Here is a 22,231-nt window from a genome sequence, read left to right as displayed (position 1 = left end):
ACAACCTCCTACAAACAGCAACAGTGCAGATCACCATCAAGTTGTCCCATCCAAACTGCTGCATTGGTTTACGCTGACTAAATAAACAGACCATTCATTTAAAGATAATAGCTCTGATCAATAGTCCTGGCTACATTCAGCTGTAATTCCACAGCTGCACCCATGAACTTCCTCATGCACTTCAATTCAGAGCTCTGCAAGGACATCCCTTTGTACATACATGCTGGATCGAGTCCATGCACTGAAATGGGTAGGGCAGCATTCATGGGTGGAAGAACTCCAGGTGTGTACCAGAAGTGTGTGTGTGTGTGTGGCACTTTAACATAAAACTCATTTTAAAAACCATTTTAAACCAATTAAATATTATTTATTAAAAGCCAGGCTAAAAAGATGGGTCTTTATGGCTCTCTTGAAAGCCTCCAAATATGATAAGCATCTCATGCCCACAGGGAGCAGGTGCCCTGCCTTTGCAAGCAGGGAGAAGCCATGCTGCAAATGCAGTGCTGGCCGAATTTTACTTCCAAATGTTTGCTTCCGATTTACTAAGGTGGCCATGCCCTCTGCGCCTGATATCAGACGCAGGGGTGTGGCTGGGGCGCCAGGCACGGCTCTTGGAACATGGTGGCTTGGGTTCTTTGAATCCGTTTGCTCAATGGACACTACAAACCTGAGGGTGTGCATTCACATATTGGCCAGACTTACCCCAAAGTCCCTGCGAGCTATCGGGGAGCACTTTACAAATGATTCAGGTTTTTCATTGCGCATTAGAGTGTAGCCCAATTTATAACTGGGGTTTTTAAAAAATCAACTTTTTGCATTGGCTTTTTTTTAGGGGGGGGGCGGACTCTGAACTCGCAGTAAAGCCTCACAGTAAACTTGTGGCAAAGCCTGCTGTGTGAAAATCGCCCTGGAAACATGCTGGCAGCCAATGCATGATAGACATGACGTAGTCTCTCTGAGTTACCCCAGAGACCAATCTGGTGGCTCCATTTTGCACAAATTAAAAGTTTCATAACTACGTACAAAGGTGGCCTTTGCATAGAGTGCGTTGCAGTAGTTGAGCCTGGAGGTTACCAGCTGATGCACCACTGTTTGGGGATCATTCTCTTCAAGGAACAGGTGGAGCTATCGTAGCTGGTAAAAGGCACTCCCCATGGTTGTGCTTTTCTTACACCCAGAACACACCTCTGGAATCTGACAGTTGTCAAGATTGCAGATGCCAGCTTTAGCCCTGGCAGGGCTGTCCTTAGAGAGCCCTGGCAGGGAGCAGGGCCCAGGGCAAACCAGCCAGTGCAGGGCCCCCTTCCAGTTCATTCTAATGGGGGTTAAAAGAGTGGGGCCCAGGGTGGCCGCCCTGCTTGCCATGCCCTAAAGAAAGCCCTGAGCCCTGGAACAGCACTGGCTCAAGGTATTGTGGGGCCTGAGGCAAAGGTATCAAATTCTGCCTTGCCCCACAACTCTGGTAGGGGCCGGCCCCCTTTCAAACCAACCTCCGCAAACTTCGAAAGTGGGGCAGGGGGCAGGCAGGAAAGAAGGTTGCCTCCTCCTCTCTGCTCTTGCTTCTTCAGCTTTGTATAGAAAGGAGGGTGAGGAGGAGAGGTGCTCCTTGTGAGACGTGCCAGGGTTAGATCGGTCCCAGAGAACTGCTACGATGGTGACAGCAGGGAACACTCCAATGATCTGCTGCCCAAGGGGACCTCGCCTCGCCTCATGAAAGGGCCACCCCTCCCCTGGAAACATACTGGGGATCATTCCGGTGAACCATGAAACACACATATGCAATAGGGCAGCTGCAAATAAACAGATGTTTTGCAAATGATAACTCACCATGGCATACAGCATAAATTCCATAAAATTAATTTTTTCATAATCCAGGGCTTTTTGCAGGTAAATTTGTGGGTTATTAACTCCTCCTATATTGAAATAGTCCATTGCTTCCTGGAAGTCAAGCAGAAAAAGAAAGTCACAGTCTAAATCACAGGCATGGGGTCTAAAATGCCAGTGATCAGCAAAGGATATGCTGTGGAGGGAACAGGGTTCTGTGATTTCTAGCCTCTTGCCGATAAAATGGAATTGTCACTTATGCCTTAGTACACAGTGATGGATGCAGTTCAGCTCTTCAGACTGAATGTGACAGAGAAGTTTTCATTTAGGCTGATGGGAGTGGGTGCCATTAATAATAATGATACATATTAATGATTAATAGAATGGCACAGATGAAAAGGATCCAACAGAAGTTTAGCCTCTGTCCTAGAGAAAGCTATTTTACACATCAAGCACCCCCTTCTTCATCCAAAAGGAGGGAGGAGAAAGGTGGGACTGGGTTACCTGAATTCTATCATCCTTTCCTCCCACATAGGGAATTGGTATAGAGTGATTTGGGGATCTACAGCTCCCCACCCTCCATCATGTGTCCAAAGAAGATGTCAGTTCATATCCAGAATGAAGGACTTGGTGCAACCTCCTTGCATTTTATTTAGCAACTGATTTATCTGCATTTCAGTTTCCCCATCCCAAGGGCCCAACTTGAACTATATACTAACAGCTGGATTTCCTTTAAGACTGTAATATATTATATCCTGGTCAGCATCTGTAGCGGTTACATTTGCCTGGGGCACAACAACTGTGTTCACTTTTGCATCCTGAAAAAGAAAGGAATGCCGTTTTTAGGTATTTTGTGTCACAAATAACTCAGAGAATAATATATATGCCAATGTTTCCAAAAGGACCAAGAACCAAACACCATCCAGCAAAAAGAGCAACACATTCTATTCAGATTTCAATCCATTAAGTATCACTCAGCATGTTACTACATTCTTCAGTGCTTTTCTAAAAAGGAAGGTTGTGGTTGTGGCTGTGGTTGTTGCATGTGTGCTGAAGGTGTGAGGCAGTACATGAGCCAGCTGGGGTGGTTGATACCATCTGGGAGACTAATGCTCATTGTGATTTCTTACAAGGTCTACAGCCCTAGAGATTACTCACCAGGAGAGGGATCTTGGGGTTTTGTTTATTTTATTTTTTATTGTTAAATTTCTATTCCGCCTTTCATTAATCTCAAGACGATTCACACAAAAGTTAAAACAAGACTACAAAAATCACACCATTAAAATATTAGCTAGAATAATAAAATACAGATCTAATTTAAAAACAAATCAAAAAACAAGCACAATATAAAATAAAAGATACAAAGCAGCAGCAATAGGAACAATCATATAAAAACCTGGGTAAAAAGCCAAGATTTCACATGCGTTCTAAAAGCTGTGATGGAGATTGAGGAGCAGATGGCCACCGAGAGAGCTTTCCAGAGTCTGGGGGCAATAACTGAGAAGGCCCTGTCCCGTGTGCACAACAGCCGAGCCTCCCTCATTGTTGGCACCCAGGGCAAAGCCACCCCAGACGACCTTGTCAAGCAGGCAGCAACCTTTGGGAGCAGGCTGTCCCTCAGGTATCCAGGGTTGTGACGGACAGCTCATTAAAAGGGTCAACTCAGTTTGTGGCAACTGTGAAAAAGGCAAATTACATGCTTGGAATTATTAGGAAAGGGATTGACAATAAAGATGCTAATATCGTAATGGCTGCATACAAATCTATGATACAGCCACATTTGGAGTACTGTGTACAGTTCTTGTCACCATATATCAAAGAGGACATTATAGAACTGGAAAAGGTGCAGAAGAGGGCAATCAAGATGATCAGGGGCCTAGGGCATCTTCCTTATGAGGCAAGGCTACAGCATCTGGGGCTCTTTACTTTGGAAAACAGGCAACGAAGGGGAGACTTTAGGGATGTGCACGGATCTGGTTTGGAGGCCCTTTATGGGCATCCCAGCCAGTTCAAATGGTGGGTGGTTCCGCTGGTTCGATGGTGGGGAGTGTGTGCGCATCTTTAAGGGTAGGGCACTTACCCCTCCCGCCACATTTCCCACGCTGGTGCTCCATTTTGCTAAAGCCCCTCGAGGCGGCAGCATACCTCCCCGCGGCCCCATTGCCATGTCTCCCGGAAGTAACTGGAAGTATTAGATGCACCTGCACAGCCTGATACTTCCAGGAGACATGACAATGGGGCGGCAGGGAGGCATGCTGATGCCCCAAGGTTCTTTAGTAAAATGGAGTGCTGGCGGGGGAAATGCAGCAAGAGAGGTAAGTGCACCCTCCCCCACACTTAAAGATGCACTCCTCTGCCTGGTTCCATGTACATCCCTAGGAGACATGATAGAGGTCTATAAAATTATGCATGGTGTGGGGGGAGAGAGATTGTTCTCCATCTCTCACAACACTAGAACCAGGGGTCATCCCATGAAACTGATTGCCAGGAAATTTAGCACTGAGAAAAGGAAACACTTTCCCACACAATGCATGATTAACCTATGGAATCCTCTGCCATAAGATGCAGTGAAAGCCACCAGCCTGGATGGCTTTAAGAGAGGCTTAGACAAATTCATGGAGGACGGGTCTATCAGTGGCTATTAGTCTGAGGGCTACAGACCACCTCCAGTCTTAGAGACAATGCCTCTAAATACCAGTTACAGGGGAGCAACAGCAGAGGTGAGGGCATGCCCTCAGCTCCTCCCAGCAGCATCTGGTAGGTCACTATGTGAAATAGGATGCTGGACTAGATCGGCCTTGGGCCTGATCCAGCAGGGCTCTTCTTATGTCAATATGTTCTTATGATGGAAAATAGGTACAGTGGTCCCTCGACTTACGTAAATAATCCATTCCGAACGCACGTTCGGAGGTCGAAATTTTCGTAAGTCGAGGAGCGCACCACGGAAGTCTCAAAACACTCGTAATTCGAGGAAGCCGCATCTAAACATTCGTAGGTTGAGTAAGCTGATTCTAAACCGGCAACTACTTCCGGTCTTTTTTGTCGCTCGTAACTCGAAAAAAAGTAAGTTGAGTAGTTCGTAGGTCGAGGGATTACTGTAATAGCTTTGCAATACTTTCAGCTTTCGGTGTTCTATCATGCTTTTATTGTCCTGACCATTGGTCTGCTGCAGCCAAATTTGCATTCGCGTTTTAAAAGCTTTAAAACAAAAAACCTACTATAACATTTAATTGAAATTGTCAGAGGAATGAAAATGAAAATTGGCAGGATTGCCCTACAAAGATTACTCCATGAAGAGAATACAACAATGTGTTCATTGTGACACCTAATGCTAACCCTGACCCTGACCTTTTCCTCTGTGCAAAAATGACTGCAATTTCACCCTCATTGTTTGGGTGTAGGCACAAAGAAGGAGTGATAACACTCAGTAAGCTGGAGCTGCAACCATGCTATCACCCATTTTCCATTTTTGCCGGGGGTGGTGAGGGTAGACATTGCCAACAGTCACTACGAGCATTCGTTCCCCGAGATCCTACCGATGCCCAAACTATGTGGGCCTGGCTCATGGACTAAAGAGTTTGTTTTTGGCAGGCCTTCCTGGAGGAGAGAATTCCTCAAACACAGAATGGCATTAAGGCCTTGCCTTGTGCTTCAGCAAACTTGTCAAGAAGTGAGGAAATGAGAAACCCAGAGGGCATTCCAAATGGGCCCAAAGGTTTTGCAGCCTCATTTAAAATTAAATTAAATTAAATTAAATTAAATTAAATTAAATTAAATTAAATTAAATAGCAATGCATGTATTTATTATTGTAAAAATTACAGGCCCCACTACAATTGTAATTCTCTCCTCCCTTGTCTTTTCTCATATATATATTTTCAAATAATGGTATATGAATGAAATTGTTTACCTCATTAACATTGACTGTGATGTTAGTCTCCTTAAAGACAGGAGGGTTATCATTCACATTGAGAATAGTCACTGCAATGAAAAGATCGTGTTCCTGTTGGTGGGGAAGACAGGATAAAGTTAATAGTAGGCTGATCAAATGTTGAAAAATGTAGAGCATTATGGACCATTATGAAGAATTCTGATCAAATGATCCAGTGTTGAAAAATGAAGAACATAGTTGAATTTTATGCAGCTGGTAATGTTAGAAATAATAAGCCGGTAATGTTAGAAACATTACCTAAAAACAAGTAAGGTAAAGTAAAGTGTGCCGTCAAATCGATTTCAACTCCTGGTGCATGGTTATCTTTGGGAGCAAACAGAAGGGGTTTACCATTGCCATCTCCGCACAGTATGAGATGATGCCTTTCAGCATCTTCCTATATCGCTGCTGCTTGATATAGGTGTTTCCCATAGTCTGGGAAATATACTAGCGGGGATTCGAACCGGAAACCTTCTGCTAGTCAAGCATTTCCCTGCTGCGCTATTAGCAGCTCAATCTAGTATTAACTAGGGGCTGAAATTGCAAGATGGTAATGATCTATATTTCAAACCACTATAAGCAGAGTTCCAGTGAGCATTCAGTCCATAAATGCTGTTGATTGGTCTGTTTGTCTGCCAGTTCCCAAAATTGCATCTCTTTTTCACACTCCAAAGCATAGCAAAGAGAGAAATCAGGAAGTGGCAAAGGCAGCAAATTGTAGACACACAAGGCCCATTTCCCTGCAGCTACTCGCAGCTGCTTCACGCTGGGGATGTGCCCTAATTGTGCCTTGATCACCGATCCGAAGCACAGCCTCGCAACATTAAAAGGGAGGAGAGCAGGCCCATACTTGCTCCTCTGTTGCTCACTGCAGCTTCCTGCTGGGGCAGCTTGCACCAGCGCCCGCCCCCCCCCCCCATCTGCCCTCACGTGACAGTGGCACTCACATGCCCTCCATGCATATGCAGTGGCCATTTGCATGGCGAGCAACCATGCTGACCATGCAAATGGCCAAAGTACATGTGCGGAGGCCATGTGCATGCCATCATGGCGCAAAGGCAGCTGTGGGGGAGTGCCACACTGAGACTGGGCAAGGGGTTATTTAACCCTTTCCCCTGCACCATTTCCCTGATCAAAATCCTGCCCCCCACCCCCACCCCTGCTAATCCTGCTATTAGTCCTGCAGGGAAACATATAAATGCAGTGGCAGACCTTTGGTGCAGTGCTACATCGGCATTAAGGACCCACCAGGACTGTTGCTCAACATAAAAGGCAGCCCCTGGCATTGTAGCGCAACAGGGCAGGTGTGAAATGAAATGAAACCATTTCCAGGCCTTCACACAGCACTACTTCATGACTGTCGACCAGCATGTATTCCCTTCCCCACAGGACTCAGAGTAGCTTGCTGTGGAGGATATATGTGAGAAGATAAACAACACAGGGGAAAAGGTTAACCCACCAGTTCTCTTTTAGACTCAGGGCCCACCTCAGGACAGGATCTAAATCCCACAGTGCCCATTTGGGAGACAAGGGGATATCCTCAGATGAGGAGTGTCAGCCTGAAGACCCTGGGGAAATCACCCCTTTACCTTCCAAGCCAGGGCTCCCAGACAAGACCCCTCTCTCGGCATTAGCTCCAGAACCCCCAGGTGACCCAGAAGGCTCCAAAGAGGATGTGTCTGCCCCTGCACCAAACCTGCCAACAGAGACTCCAGAGCTCAGAGTTACACCTAGGTAATTTTGGAGCCTGGCCATAAAGGCCATTGGAGCCCCCCACCCCAGCTGCAAAACCCTGGGGAAATCACCCCTTTACCTTCCAAGCCAGGGCTCCCAGACAAGACCCCTACAGACACACACCGTGACATGCACAGTATTTTTAGCATGTGGGTTCTTGAGGGCACAAATGCCAACTGAACTCACAAGAATGTTATAAAACAACAGGTATATTATGCAAATATGCATTCGCAGAAACATATCAACATGCAACTTATGCCCAGCCCATATGTCTCTTTCCCCACTCCCCACTTTGTCTCTAAAGCTGAGGTCACACTTGGCTGCCTTGCACAGGTCACAGGCATAATCGGCCCAGGAGGTGTGGAGGCCCTGGACTTTGGTGCAGAAGTCCAGGGGTAGGAGTGTCTCTGCCAGGGCCATCAGGGCTCCTCATAGCCCCTACCTCAAGAACCTTTAGGAACATAGGAAGCTGCCATATACTGAGTCAGACCATTGGTCTATCTAGCTCAGTATTGTCTTCACAGACTGTCAGCGGCTTCTCCAAGGTTGCAGGCAGGAATCTCTCTCAGCCCTATCTTGGAGATGCTGCCAGGGAGAGAACTTGAAACCTTCTGCTCTCCCCAGAGCAGCTCCATCCCCTGAGGGGAATACCTTACAGTGCTCACACATCAAGTCTCCCATTCACATGCAACCAGGGCAGACCCTGCTTAGCTATGGGGACAAGTCATGCTTGCTACCACAAGACCAGCTCTCCTCTCCTTTCCTGAGGACTAGGCACCCCTCAGTAGCCCCCATTAACTATCAGATGCAGATGCACCATAAGTGCAAACTCCGACTCCTCGAATCCCCAGGAAGTGCCCTCACAGCACCTAATCCCACAGGGGCCATCAGGTTAGGGAACCCTGCAAAGCAAATGCCACAGTGTTTGCTTTGCTGCCAGGCACCTGCCTTCTGGTAGGTCTTCTCAAGAGGAGGAGTAAGCAGCTCCAAGAGTCTACTGAGGTGCAAGGCTTTTGCTGCTGCAAGCAGGCAGGAAAGGGCATGGTCCTGCACAATACTATTTAAGCAGCTTCCTGAGTCTGGGGCCTTGATAGAGACCTGATCTCTGCTGCAGACCTACTATGAGACGCCCCAGCCCCATGAGGGTGCATGGACGGTTCGGAGCTGAACCAGTTTGCCTCGAACTGGGCCAGTTTGGAGGCCTGATTGTGGACCAAACCAGGGGTGGTTTGGTCCGTGATCAAACCAAACCAAGCCCGACTTGGGCAGACCAGTTCAACACTGAATGGGTGGTTAGGGGGTGGTGAAGGAGGTAGTGAAAGGAGGTAACTGCCAAGCAAGCTGCCAGCATTGCCGCGCCCCCCGCCCAGTGCAGCCCATAGCTAAAGCACATACAATCCTCCCTCTTTACCAAGCCGCCTGCTTGGAAGTGGCTCGGTTCCGGCCTCCATGCATGTATGGAGGTTGGAATCAAGCTGATGAGCAGACAGTTCGGTAAGGAGGAAGGATCACATGTGCTTCAGCTATGGGCTATGCTGGGGGGAGCGGCGGCAGCACAGGCAGCGCACTTGGAAGTAAACAGACCCTTTCACTCCCTCTCTCCTCCACGCGACCTCTTCACACAGGAGCCAGGGTCCCCCGCCCCTGTACTTTTGAAGGGGAATCCTTACTGTATGCCCCTTTACAGGTATTAGCTGCCAAACCACCAAACCAGTTGGGTCAAACAGAACGGACCAGCTGGCCACTTCGACCAAACAAGTTTGGCAGCACACAGTTTGGCTTGAATTCAATTCAAATTTGAGCCAAGCCATGATTTCGGGTTCGGGCACACCCCTACCCAGCCCCAGCTCCAGCATCCTGTTTGCCTGTCACCTCTGACTGCCCAAGAGCCTTCTGCAGAACATCCAAAAAGCTGTGCAAATGACTGTGCCTGCAAAAGCCACTACAGCATCTGCCTGTGCCTCATCTATCTGAGGAGAGCTGGTCTTGTGGTTGACTTGTCCCCTTAGCTAAGCAGGGTCTACCCTGGTTGCATATGAATGGGAGACTAGAAGTGTGAGCACTGTAAGAGATTCCCCTCAGGGGATGGAGCCTCTCTGGGAAGAGCATCTAGTTTCCAAGCTCCCTCCCTGGCAGCATCTCCAAGATAGGGCTGAGAGAGATTCCTGCCTGCAACCTTGAAGAAGCCACTGCCAGTCTGTGAAGACAATACTGGGCTAGATGGACCAATGGTCTGACTCAGTATATGGCAGCTTCCTATATTCCTATGACCCTTAGAGCCTGCTATGTCTGAGCATTCCTGGTTCATGACATTATCAAACTTAGGTACCCATATGTTGTTGGATTATGGCTCCAACTATATCTATTATATGTTCTGAAGAGTTTGTTGGTGGTCAATAAAGTCATACTTCTCAATTACCTAGATACCAAAGTTTGCATACACAATCCTGCCACTTAAATTAGATGAATAAACTAATTTTTACACTGGAATATGCTGGGTGGTGGGGGGGGAGTTTAAATATATTTTTAGAAGAAATTCTGAAGATTATCATTATATATCCTCAGATTTTTAACACCCAATAATCAGATCAATAATTCCAAATAACATCATACTCAAGAAAAGCAGAATCTTGCTCAGATTCAAATTTACCTTATATGAAATTATTCAATAAAATGAATAATGTTTGAAGTTGAAATCCTACAAATTTAAAACTGTTATTTTTCTTCCTGTTTGCAAGCACACTAATAAAAAAATCTATGACTTGCATTTGGCCCTTATTATTCATGGGGGTTCCAGTCCTGCCAATAATGAAACCGTGAATAAAGAGACCTTAACCCTATGGGGATTAGGGGGATTCCTTGAGCTTAAAAAAAAACTGCTAAAAAAACCAACAAGGAGGGGGCAGAAATAAGGGTAGAAAAGCACAGTACCTTGATTTCCAGGAATGCCCCCCCAATTCTTTTTTTTTTTAAGAGCCACAAAATTGCCTAGAAAGAAGCTGGGTCTTTAAGACCCATCCACGGATACATGAAACCATGATTCGTGAAACTTCAGATAATGAGGGTCTCCTGTATATTTACTTTCTGGAACTTGCCTAGCAGTGTATTTTTGCCTGGTCCGTGACGGGCATCATGTTCTAGTATATATTCCAAATCAAAGGAAAGTGCAAAAGACTTCTCTGCAGCACCCCAGTATTTTCCCCTCGATGAACAGCAACCTCATCCCCCCTCTCACCACACCACTGCTCTGATCAAATTCAGAATCCCTCCGGCCTGTTTTAAAGTAAAAATAAACAAACTGAAAGAGCACTTCATGTGTGACTTGCCCCCCCCCCATTTGAGGCTTGGCCCCAAGAAGGAGCTTGCACATGTAGATGCATTCTCTTAAAGCTGTCCTATCGTCCCTCTTTGGTTTCTTGCCTGCTCATAATTAATGGGGGCAACCCACTTCCACAGCAGTCAGAGAGCAGGGTGGGGGGGAATATGGCATTCCCTCAAAAGAAGGAACACTGGTGTCATCTAGCATGGCCCTGCAAAGGAGTTTCTTTTGTTATGCCTCTGTAATATTTAACAATATAAAGGAACATTTGAAGTATTACTTACCACTGAACTGCCTCTCATACACTGTAGTCTTACAAGTAGCGCTGTAACACTCTGCATTAGAAACAAAAAGAAATACTTTCATTTAACATATGGTGATAATTTGCATAATGATTCTCTAAACAGGGAAAATGTTATGTGCAAAAGAAATCATCCTGAGTGGGTGTAACCCTCTTTGTTCTGTTCCCTGCCAAAGGGCATTTGAGAACTAGATTCAAACAGCATTTTGTTGCCCAAAGATACCCCAGTTCTGTGAGTAGCTTTAAGGGAAGGACGGGATATAGGTGAGCTAACTGAACCCAGACAAGAATGAGATCATGATATGTGACCTGAGATATATGAAGCTGCCTTACACTGAGTCAGACCATTGGTCCATCTAGCCCAGTACTGTCTACTAGCAGCGGTTCCCCCATGGTCTTAGCAGAGGTCTTTCCTAGTAAACTTGGGGATAGCAAGGATTGAAACCGGGACCTTCTGCAAGCAAAAGAGATGCTCTACCACTGAACAGCAATCCTTCCACTCAGTTGGGACATCCATTATAGATGGAACTGGGTAACCTTTGGTTTGCATGCTTAAAGAGTTCTTGGAACTGTTGCTGAACCTGGAAGCAAAGACTGTGGCAATTGCTGGGAAAGCTTTTTACTATTTCCACGTGGGCACTTTCCAGATGCCCACTCAACAGTGGTAAAAAATGCTTCGGTGTTGGCAGAGCGCATTGAACTAGGGATGAGCCCAAAGCATTTGGAGAGGTGCCAAAATGCTTTGGTTCCATGGAGGCTTTACAGACAGGGCTTTTATTTTGAATCCACTCCGGACTGGAGTGTGCCAGTCCACATATTAGCTGGATTTACCCCAAAGTCCTTGCGGGCAATCAGGGACCAGTATAGACATGACTCTGTTTCCCCCCAAATTGAGGCCATGCATTCTGGCTTAGCATGAAGTATGTCCGGCTTCTAAAAATCCTGTATTTCCAGCAGCTTTTGAAAAAAACCCTGATGTTCTTCTTTGATGTGCGGAGGGGCCATTGCCGATAATTCAGCTTTCTCACACTTCCATGTTTTGTTTTGTTTAATTCTGCTGCGTGGACTTCGGTAACACCAAGTGTCAACAAAGAAGAGTCTGACAGCTCAGTCTGGTGTGTTCTTTGAGTGATTTACAATTGCAAGCACTGAGGGCGGGGGACAGGAGTTGTGACAGATTGATGCAATTCTGTGAAGGAAGTCCAGAAGGGGAGGGGAAGGGAGGGAGAAATTCCTGAGTTAAATGTAAGCATAAGCAAAATGTGTGTCTTCCTAAGCTTTCAAGTTTGGTCACCATAGGAACAAAGCTTACATATGCAGATGTTTGGATATGCAGATGTTTGGAAGCTTAACAATGGAGACTGCAGGCTGGGGTTAAGTATTCTGTTGCCTTGACTTGTCACTTTTGTGGAAATCCGGCTGGCTGTCAAACTAAAAAAAAGTAATACTGCAGGGAGGAGTCTCGTGCCTCCTCCTGGGATGTGATTGGTCGGAGGAAAAAACCAGAGCAAACAGTGGGAATGCACATAGGAGAAAGATTGCAGGCAGTGTGGGGAGGAGCCCATGACTATGTGAACTGTCCATCTAATCCCCCGAATTAAACTGCCTTGCATCTAGTGTGAAGTAGATTTACTCCTCGGATACCCCACAGCATGACGCCATGTGTGAATACGTTTTGATGTGGGGTGAGGGGTTCATCAAAAACGTTTTGATGTGGGGCGAGGGGTTCCCTTATGAGGAGGCAGGCGGGTCCTACCTGCCCGTCCTCCAAACCCCCACTGCCCTGCCCTGCCACAGCGCTGTTCAAACCTGTTCAAACCTGTGTGTGAAAGCAGCATCTTGTGCCGCTTTCCCCTTTAAAGCGGCGCACTGTGGTGGCAGGATGCTTCCCCGGCATCCCTCACATGGCATTGGCATGTAAATGGAGTTGGCGCATGGGCCGGCACCATTTGCGGGGCCACCCTGCTGTTTCATTGAACTGGGCTGGTACGGTGGCTTGATCATGAACCGAGCCAAAGCTGGTTTGGTCCGCAATCAAACCGGACCAAACCGGTTCAATGCGAACCGGTTTGACATTGAAGGGCGGGGGAGTAACGAGAAAGATTGTTTAATGTTCTTACCATCTCCTCTCCGCTCCTGCTGCTCACCACCACTTGCTGCCCCCGGAACACCCCAATCGCCTCCGGAATAGCCTTTTAAACAGGCTGCCCTCATGGCGGTGGCATGGTTCCAGTCTCCACCGAGGCCACACAAATGGCCTCCACGCATCCACGGTGGCTGGAACCACACCTGTTAAAAGGGCCATAAAGGAGGCAATTGGGGTGTACTGGAGGGCAGCGAGGGATGGCAAGCAGCAGGGAGCCAATAAGAACTTTAAACAACCATTCTTGCTGCTCCCCCCCCCCACACTCTTTGGTGGATTCCCTCACCCCTTTCCTTGTAAAGGGAATCCTCACCAGATTCCTCACCAGATAATTTATTATTATCATTATCATTATTATTATTCCCCTTTATAAGTATTGCCGCCTGAACCATAGAACCGGTTCGATTGAACAGACCAATTGATCAGAACCGAAGCGGTTTTGACTGAACCAGATTGGGGAAATGCAGTTTGGTTGGAGCCAAACCATGTTTTGGGGTTTGTGCACACCCCTAATTGGGGAAGGATGTGTCCTGGCTCCCACTGACACCAATGGAAGCTTTCCTCCTGGGATAAACAGCCGGCATGGGAGGGGACTGTGGTGGCAGCAGTTACAATCCCCACTCATGCCACAGTCTGGCGGATGGTCTCTGACCTGTACCTATGATTTAAGAAAAAAATATCAAATATATTGATGAGATGGAAGTCCTCATGTTTTTGTTTGTGTTTTTTTCTTTTTTCTTTCTTTTTCTTTTTGTGTGTGCGTGTGTGTATCTTATGTTGTGAAAAATTGAATAAAAATTATTTTTAAAAAGAGAAAGGAAAAAAAGTCAAATATACATCAGCTCTAACGACAAGCTTTGCATAAGAACATAAGAAAATCCCTGCTGGGTCAGGCTTTGGTTCATCCAGTCCAGCATCCTGCCTTGTGCAATGGACAACTAAGTGCATCTGGGAAGCCTACATGTGGGGGAAAGAGGGCAACCTCCCCTCCCGGTAGTGTTCACTTGCACCTGGTGCTCAGACTCATGCCCCCTCTGATTCTCAAGGCAGTATTCAGCTACCATGGCTAGTAGCTGGCATAACACAAGTACTTCCCTCCCTTCGGGGAGCATTCCTTCACTGCTGCATGTGGCAGGGGTGTCCGACCGAGGAGGGGGGGGGGCTGGATTGAACCACTCTCATTGAATTCAGTGGGGCTTACTCCCAGGAAAATGGATATGGGATTGCAGTTCCCCTCCCACCCCCCACACACACCAAAAACGTCTTGTGGGCAGGGGTAGTGTGGGGTGCAGCAGAGAAGAAGAGGGTCATCACAAATGAGTGGAAGGGTTTTTCCCTCTCTCATAGGTTTATCTCTCTCCCACTCAGCAGTGAAACAACTCCTGGAAGTTTCCCACACCCGGCTTTTAGCCCGCATCTCCTCTGGAATGGAGCAGGTGCATTCACATATTCAGCAGATTTACCCCGAAGTCCCTGAGAGCTATCAGAGAGCACTTCACACACAATTTGGGGTTTTCACTGCTTTTTAGAGTGCAACCCAATTTATATCCAGGGTAAAAAAACCAACCTTACTTTTTTGCATCAGGTTTTTTTTTTTTTTTTTGGACAGCATTGAGTTTGCAGTAAAGTATTGCAGAAAACTCACGGTGAAGCTTGCTGTGTGGAGAACTCCCTGTTTTATGCTTCTTGGAAACACCACAGAGATCCATTCTTGCCCCTCCTCAGCTCCACACCAGCTGCTTTTTCTGGGTAAATCTCAGGAACAGTAAAGTGCAGTCTGTACCTCTCCTAACTTGGAAGGTGCTCACTTCCTTTAGATGGGGCTGTGTTGTGAGTGCCCTCCCAGCACTCTGGTAAAATGCCAGACAGCATTGACACCTAGGTCCAGCACTGCCCTACACCTGGGACAAATGCTGGGGAGAGTAGGGGTGAAAATGTGGTTAATAAACACGGGGACCTGCTGCTTTGGGGGCAGATAGCTATTTCGGGGGCTGAGGGTGTTCAGCACAAAAATGGCAGGGAGTGCCCTCAGATTCAGCACTCAGACAAACCCTGAACTCAGGGATAGCACATTGGTGCTAGGGTAGGGCTACCCAGCACACCCCTGTTCTCCTCCCACTGCCCAGTTTTCGAATGCCTGGATTGGGCTAAGCCCAATAAAGGTAAAGTGTGCCGTCGAGTCAGTGTCGACTCCTGGTGGCCACAGAGCCCTGTGGTTGTCTTTGGTACGAGGGGTTTACCATTGCCTCCTCCCACGCAGTATGAGACGATGCCTTTCAGCATCTTCCTATATCACTGCTGCCCGATACAGGTGTTTCCCATAGTCTGGGAAACATACCAGTGAGGATTTGAACCGTCAACCTCCAGCTCGTTAATGAAGTCATTTCCCCACTACACCATTAGATGATTTAAGCCCTCGCTATACTTTTCATTTAAAAAAAAAAAAAACCTGTCAGGAAGCTTTTCACACGGGGCTTTGAAGCCCTTTAACTTGCATCTCCTCTGGAATGGAGGGGGGTGCATTCACAAATCGGCTAGATTTACCCCGAAGTCCCTGCAAGTTTTCGCGGAGCACTTCACACACAATTTGGGTTTTTCACTGTGCATTAGAGTGTAACCTGATTTATATCTGGGGTCAAAAAAACCCTACTATTTGTGTCAGGTTTTTGGGACAACTTCAAGTTCGCAGTAAAGCCTCCCCGTTAACTCGTGGTAAAACCTGCTGTGCATAAAAGCCTCAGGAGGCTGTAATTTGGAATTGAGGAACGGCTGGCAAGGGGGTGCTTAGTCACTATAAATGTTCTATAATTCGATGAGTGTGGAGAGGAAGTAATTTAGAGAGATGGTTTCGAGCACAAAAAAGTAATCAGACTTGTAGCCTTCTGAGAACCCTGCTTCATCATGGTTTTATTCCATGCATTTATGTGTGATGTCTAGTTTTGCCCCTACAATCTGTCATTCTTAATGGCTTCCATGTAAAGGCACTGGGGCAGCTGACAAGTACTAAGCATTTATTTTCAAATTCTATGTTATTAATATTTAATTCTATCAATTAGCTGAAACCACATTTAGCTACCTGTATTTAGGTTATGGCTGTATTGCGCCGATTCATCCTGCCACTCCATACACCTTTTGTACCTTTCACCCCCTTTTCTCAAATACTCTCAGTATGGGCCTGAGTAGATGCCACAGTGCCATTGATCCCAAATTGCAACGATGTATCTTTCTAACCAATTACCTCAAAATCCACAGAATACTTCAGGACTAGTTTTGTGCCATTCATCTCAAACCACGAAGAGGAATCTGATGTGGGGTCAATCATTACTGTGATGCCAGCAGCTGTGGCGACGTTGGCAACTACAATCCCGGGAGGGTTGTTCTCCTCTACTTCTGGACTGTCGTTATCTACAGAACAGACTAGTGAAGCAAAAGAAAAATATATTGTATCAGTGAAAGCACAGACTTGCTAAATAGCAGATATAAGGTTTGCCACAAAATGCAGGTAGTGCTTTGAACCACGAGCATTTTAAACCCTGGGTCCCTAGGGCACAAGGCAAGCCCCCAATATTTTGCCGGATGCCCCAGATCTCTAGCACATTGCTGCCACTGCCGCTGCTGTGGTTGGGCAGGCTGGAAAAAGAGTCACAGATCACAAACCATCTCCCCTGCAGTGGTTCAACACTGCAAAAGTAAAGAAAAATAAAGCTGTGCCATCGAGTCGGTGTCAACTCCTGGCAACCACAAAGCCATGTCGTTTTCTTTGGTAGAATACAGGAGGGGTTTACCATTACCATCTCCCACACAGTATGAGATGATGCCTTTCAGCATCTTCCTGTATTGCTGCTGCCCAATATAGGTGTTTCCCATAGTCTGGGAAACACACCAACGGGGATTCAAACCATCAACCTCTTGCTCCCTAGGCACCATTGGGTGGTATTAGGTGCCATTAGGTGGCAAATGCCTACCAGAGCCATCAATTTGCAGGTGAAAGCACTAAATGCAAAGCCCTAATGCAGAGTCCAAAAGCGGGGGGGGGACTGGGGAGGAGCTGCAGGAGGTACAAGAAATGAAGAAAATCTATGAGGGTGAGTTGGCAGGCATGAGTCAGGCTGTGGGCCCAGCACCCTGATCTTTTAAGTACCTAGCAGCACCCCTGCTCTGAAGCTTAGTCTAACATATTGACCAACATGACAGGCAGCCTGTCAGGACCTGCCAGGGCTGCTGCGCAACTTGAAAGGCAGCCCCAATGGCGTAGCATGACCGGTCTGTTGTGGAACAACTTTAAGTCACTTCTGGGCAATTGTGCAGCACTCCTTCTGTTGTTTTCACCACTGGGGCTGCCTTTCCAATTGTGCAGCACCTCAGGCAGGTCCCCAGCTTTAGTGTAGTATTGCCTGTCATGCTGGCCATCATTGTATGTAACAAATCTCTAATAAATGCTTTGTAGAGAATGTCATATAATAAGGCATAGGCGAGTGGCAGGGATGTGCAAACAGGTTCGACGTCGAACGTGTTCAACGTCAAACCTGTTCGGTTCGACCGTTCTAGGTCAAACCGAACCATCCCCTGTTTGGTCCAGCCCCGAACCGAACACCCTCTGACTGTTCAGGGGGGTGGGTTCGCATTTTAAAATAAAAAATAAATAATTTTTTTTATTTACCCCCTTCAGGGGAGTTTTTGGAGGTGGCAGCGGGGGTGTGTGCCTGCTGAGGTTTCCCCTCCCCCCGCTGGCCTCCCTTCATGACCCAGAGGCCAATTGCACAGGCACAACGGCCTCCAAAATGGCCACCGCATCAGGGGGGAAGAGCTGGCCAAACAGCTGGTGGCAGCATGAAGGGAGGCCAGCGGGGGGAGGGGAACCTCCACAACACCCCACCACCACCTCTAACAACTCCTCCAAAGGGGGTAAGAAAAAAAATTATCCTGGATCGAACTGAACCGGGGGTGGTGGTGGTGCAAGGGGTTGCCAGACCAAACTGGCATGGTCCAATTCAGGCCTGGTCTCAAAGTGAACCAGACCAGCCAGTTCCGTGCACACCCCTAGCAAGTGGGAAACAATCTACGTAATAATATATTATCTGAATTGATATCTAGGCATGCACATGTTAATGCATAGCCATTTCAATGTTACAAAACATTAACAACTAACGTTGCATACATCATTGTGAAGCCTTATCATAATTTGGGACACACCCAAGAGCATAACTAATTTTGGAATTCCTTAATCCGAACACAATGTAGAAGCATTCCCTTATGTATAGTTAATTTTAAATTATTCAATTTGGTTGTGAACTTGTCCTGATTTTTGCCTGTACTCTTAAGCCCTTTTAGATGCAGGCAGTTTGGCAACTCAAAGATCCACTACAGAACTTTGCTTTTGTTAGACTATTAGAAGACTAGATAGACTGGCCCTATCCACCCCCAGCACAGTACCTCCAGTGACAGTTGCTGGTGTCTATCTTATGTTTCTTTTTAGTTTGTGAGCCCTTTGGGGACGGGGATCCATCTAATTTATCTATTATTTCTCTGTGTAAACCGCCCTGAGCCATTTTTGGAAGGGTGGTATAGAAATTGAATAGATAGATAGATACAGGTGAAACTCGGAAAATTAGAATATCGTGCAAAAGTCCATTAATTTCAGTAATGCAAATTAAAAGGTGAAACTGATATATGAGACAGACGCATTACATGCAAAGTGAGATAAGTCAAGCCTTAATTTGTTATAATTGTGATGATCATGGCGTACAGCTCATGAAAACCCCAAATCCACAATCTCAGAAAATTAGAATATTACATGGAACCAAGAAGACAAGGATTGAAGAATAGAACAATATCGGACCTCTGAAAAGTATAAGCATGCATATGTATTCAGTACTTGGTTTGGGCCCCTTTTGCAGCAATTACTGCCTCAATGCGGCGTGGCATGGATGCTATCAGCCTGTGGCACTGATGAGGTATTATGGAAGACCAGGATGCTTCATTAGCGGCCTTCAGCAATTCTGCATTGTTTGGTCTCATGTCTCTCATCCTTCTCTTGGCAATGCCCCATAGATTCTCTATGGGTCAGGTCAGGCGAGTTTGCTGGCCAATGAAGCACAGTACACTGTATACTTTTCAGAGGTCAGATATTGTTCTATTCTTCAATCCTTGTCTTCTTGGTTCCATGTAATATTCTAATTTTCTGAGATTGTGGATTTGGGGTTTTCATGAGCTGTACGCCATGATCATCACAATGATAACAAATTAAGGCTTGACTTATCTCGCTTTGCATGTAATGCGTCTGTCTCATATATCAGTTTCACCTTTTAATTTGCATTACTGAAATTAATGGACTTTTGCACGATATTCTAATTTTCCGAGTTTCACCTGTAGATAGATAGATAGATAGATAGATAGATAGATAGATAGATAGATAGATAGATAGATATTCTGCCTCTGACAAAGAACTCTGCTTGAAATGCACAGAGCAATTCAAGTACCCATGGCTGATCTTCTTCAGCTGGTATATCCTACTTTCACTCTTTTCCTTTTGTCGTGTTGTCAATCAAACCCACAAATATTTTATCTATACTCAGAGAATGTATGGTACTTACCTGGGGTCTGTGCTTGAATATGAATGACTGATGCCAAGAGAAACAGCAGGCAGGTACAGAAAAGAGCCATGGGGGCAACTGGAAAACAAATCCAAAATGTAGGAAAAGGAGATCATCCACTTTTCTTCATTTATTGTCACAAAGCATCATCCTTTCACTGCTCAACAAGGAAATAGTGTTGCAAATAACACGGAACCAAGAGTCGTTTAACCTTTGCATCCTAGTTTATTGATTCACTTATTTATGACATTTACCAGTACTAGTTGCTGAATGTGATAAACACTTCATTTGGCCTTGGTTAAAGATTGCATTGCTCCTTTCTGAAAGACCATCTGTTCATGACCAGGGCCAATGGGAATGGATGAAGCTGAACCGTAGAGGGTAATTCAGATCAGGGTTTTTGTTGATGTTTAGCCTACTTTTCCTAAGGAAAGTAGGTCCAGATACTTTCCTTATGGAAAGTAAGTTTATAAGATCCTCCGGCTGTCTGTGTGTGTGTGTGTGTGTGTGTGTGTGTGTGTGTGTGTTCCCCTATCAACTTCACAGTGCTGGGATCAATATGAACCAAATTGGGTATAGTTGCAGTGAGTGACAAATAGTGTGTAGTTTGTGATGATGTCACCCACCCCAATTCAAGATGCCGCCATCTTGAATGGCATAAACGTTTGAGGCACAAGCAGGCTAACTTGTGAACCACATAACTAATTTGATTTTGAACCAAATTGGCTACAGCTGTAGGGATGCATAGGGACACCTTAATGGCATCGTTTGTGATGATGTCATCTACCTCAGTTCAAGATGGTGGATGCATGAACATTTGAGGCACAAGAGGGCTAACTTGTGAACCACCTAACCAATTTGAACCAAATTTGCTACAGGTGTAGGGACACATAGGTATGGCTCAAGGATGTAGTTTATAATGATATTATCCACCCTGATTCAAGATGGCGGACACATGGGCTAACTTGTGGCCTGCCTAACCAATGTAAACCAAATATGGTAAAAATTTGTAATGAGTGACATACAGAGGTGCACCTAGATAATTTTGGAGACTGGACCTAAAGGCTTTTGGAGGCCTCCCACCTACCCACCCCCCCACACAGTATTTTTAACACATTTTAATGCAACCACACCACCGAGGACAGACTAAAAAGGATTTGGGGGCCCCCAGGGGGGTGTAGAGGCCCTAGACTTTGGCCAGGAAATCCAGGGGTAAGAGCGCCTCTGGTGATGAATAGGGACACCTTACAAGAAACTGTGTTGTTTCTGGTGATATCACCCACCCTAAATCAAGATGGCAGACATGTGAATGTTTAAGGTTGAAGTGGGCTAACTTGTGAGGCAATTCTCAATTAAGATTATAGTGAAATGAAAGTAGGCAGATTAGTTCTTATCGGAACAACTTGGTTTTAAATGAATATCTCAAAGGATGAAAGGGCAAAATATTCAAATAATGGAATGCCTTAATAACTAGGCATTGAGGTGCTATTTAGGGAGGGTCAGGACCCCCTTAAATGTTTTTTTAATGTCAAGGCTCAGCCCATTAAGTAATAATAATGAAAGTTACTCTGGTCATGCATTCACCTCTCCACTGAGAAACCACAACCAGCTCTGTCACAATTAGGATTATGGAGGAGGCCTGCCAATTAAAGGACATGACTTCAGGAGAGGGGAGATTATTTTAAGGCCAGTTCAGATGAACAACGGCCTGCAGCAGCCTCTACATGTGAGAGCCAGCATGGTGTAGTGGTTAGAGTACTGGACTAGGACCGCGGAGACCCGAGTTCAAATCCCCATTCAGCCATGATACTAGCTGGGTGACTCTGGTCCTCAGCCTAGCCTACTTCACAGGGTTGTTGTGAAAGAGAAACTTAAGTATGTAGTACACCGCTCTGTGCTCCTTGGAGGAAGAGCAGGATATAAATGTAATGATGATGATGATGATGATGATGCCAGGGCCGCAGCAAGAACATGCCCACGCCAATGTCATTCAAGGATATGCTGATGCGATCTCGGCACGTCCTTTAATTGCATATGGGGGTGATAATCTGACTCACCCCTCTGCATGCCTTACAAACCCTGTTTAAATAGGGGTTTGTAGCGTGTGTAGAGGAGTGATTCCAATAAAAAGCTTTGGCTGATACTCCAACTGCGACCTTACCTGGACAGAGATCGCTTGGTCACAGTTACTCACGCTCTGGTAACCTCTTGCTTAGACTATTATTAATAATGTGTGGTACATGGGGCTGCCTTTAAAAATGGTCTGGAAACTGCGGCTGGTATAAAATAGGGCTGCAAGATTATTAACTGAGACTAGACCTTTTGAGCATATTACGCCAGTACTTTGTCAGCTGCATTGGCTCCCAGTCCATTTCTGGACCCAATTCA

General features: G+C 46.1%; 1 protein-coding gene across 1 annotated transcript in view; it reads right to left on the bottom strand.

Annotated features, from left to right (window-relative positions):
- The window catches only part of CDHR5 (cadherin related family member 5), a 54,615-nt gene extending 34,702 nt beyond the window's left edge, over positions 1-19,913 (bottom strand). The window contains exons 1-6 of the mRNA XM_053248897.1: positions 19,844-19,913; positions 16,489-16,667; positions 11,091-11,141; positions 5,733-5,825; positions 2,547-2,642; positions 1,828-1,938 (exon numbers count right to left, since the gene is read on the bottom strand). Of these exons, the coding sequence (XP_053104872.1) occupies positions 1,828-1,938; positions 2,547-2,642; positions 5,733-5,825; positions 11,091-11,141; positions 16,489-16,667; positions 19,844-19,913 (600 nt within the window). The remainder of the gene's footprint in view (positions 1-1,827; positions 1,939-2,546; positions 2,643-5,732; positions 5,826-11,090; positions 11,142-16,488; positions 16,668-19,843) is intronic.
- Positions 19,914-22,231: the final 2,318 nt, after the last annotated feature.

This window comes from Hemicordylus capensis, chromosome 1, assembly GCF_027244095.1.
Source record: "Hemicordylus capensis ecotype Gifberg chromosome 1, rHemCap1.1.pri, whole genome shotgun sequence".
Taxonomy (NCBI): Eukaryota; Metazoa; Chordata; class Lepidosauria; order Squamata; family Cordylidae; genus Hemicordylus; species Hemicordylus capensis.
This window is presented reverse-complemented; position numbering and strand designations above follow the sequence as displayed.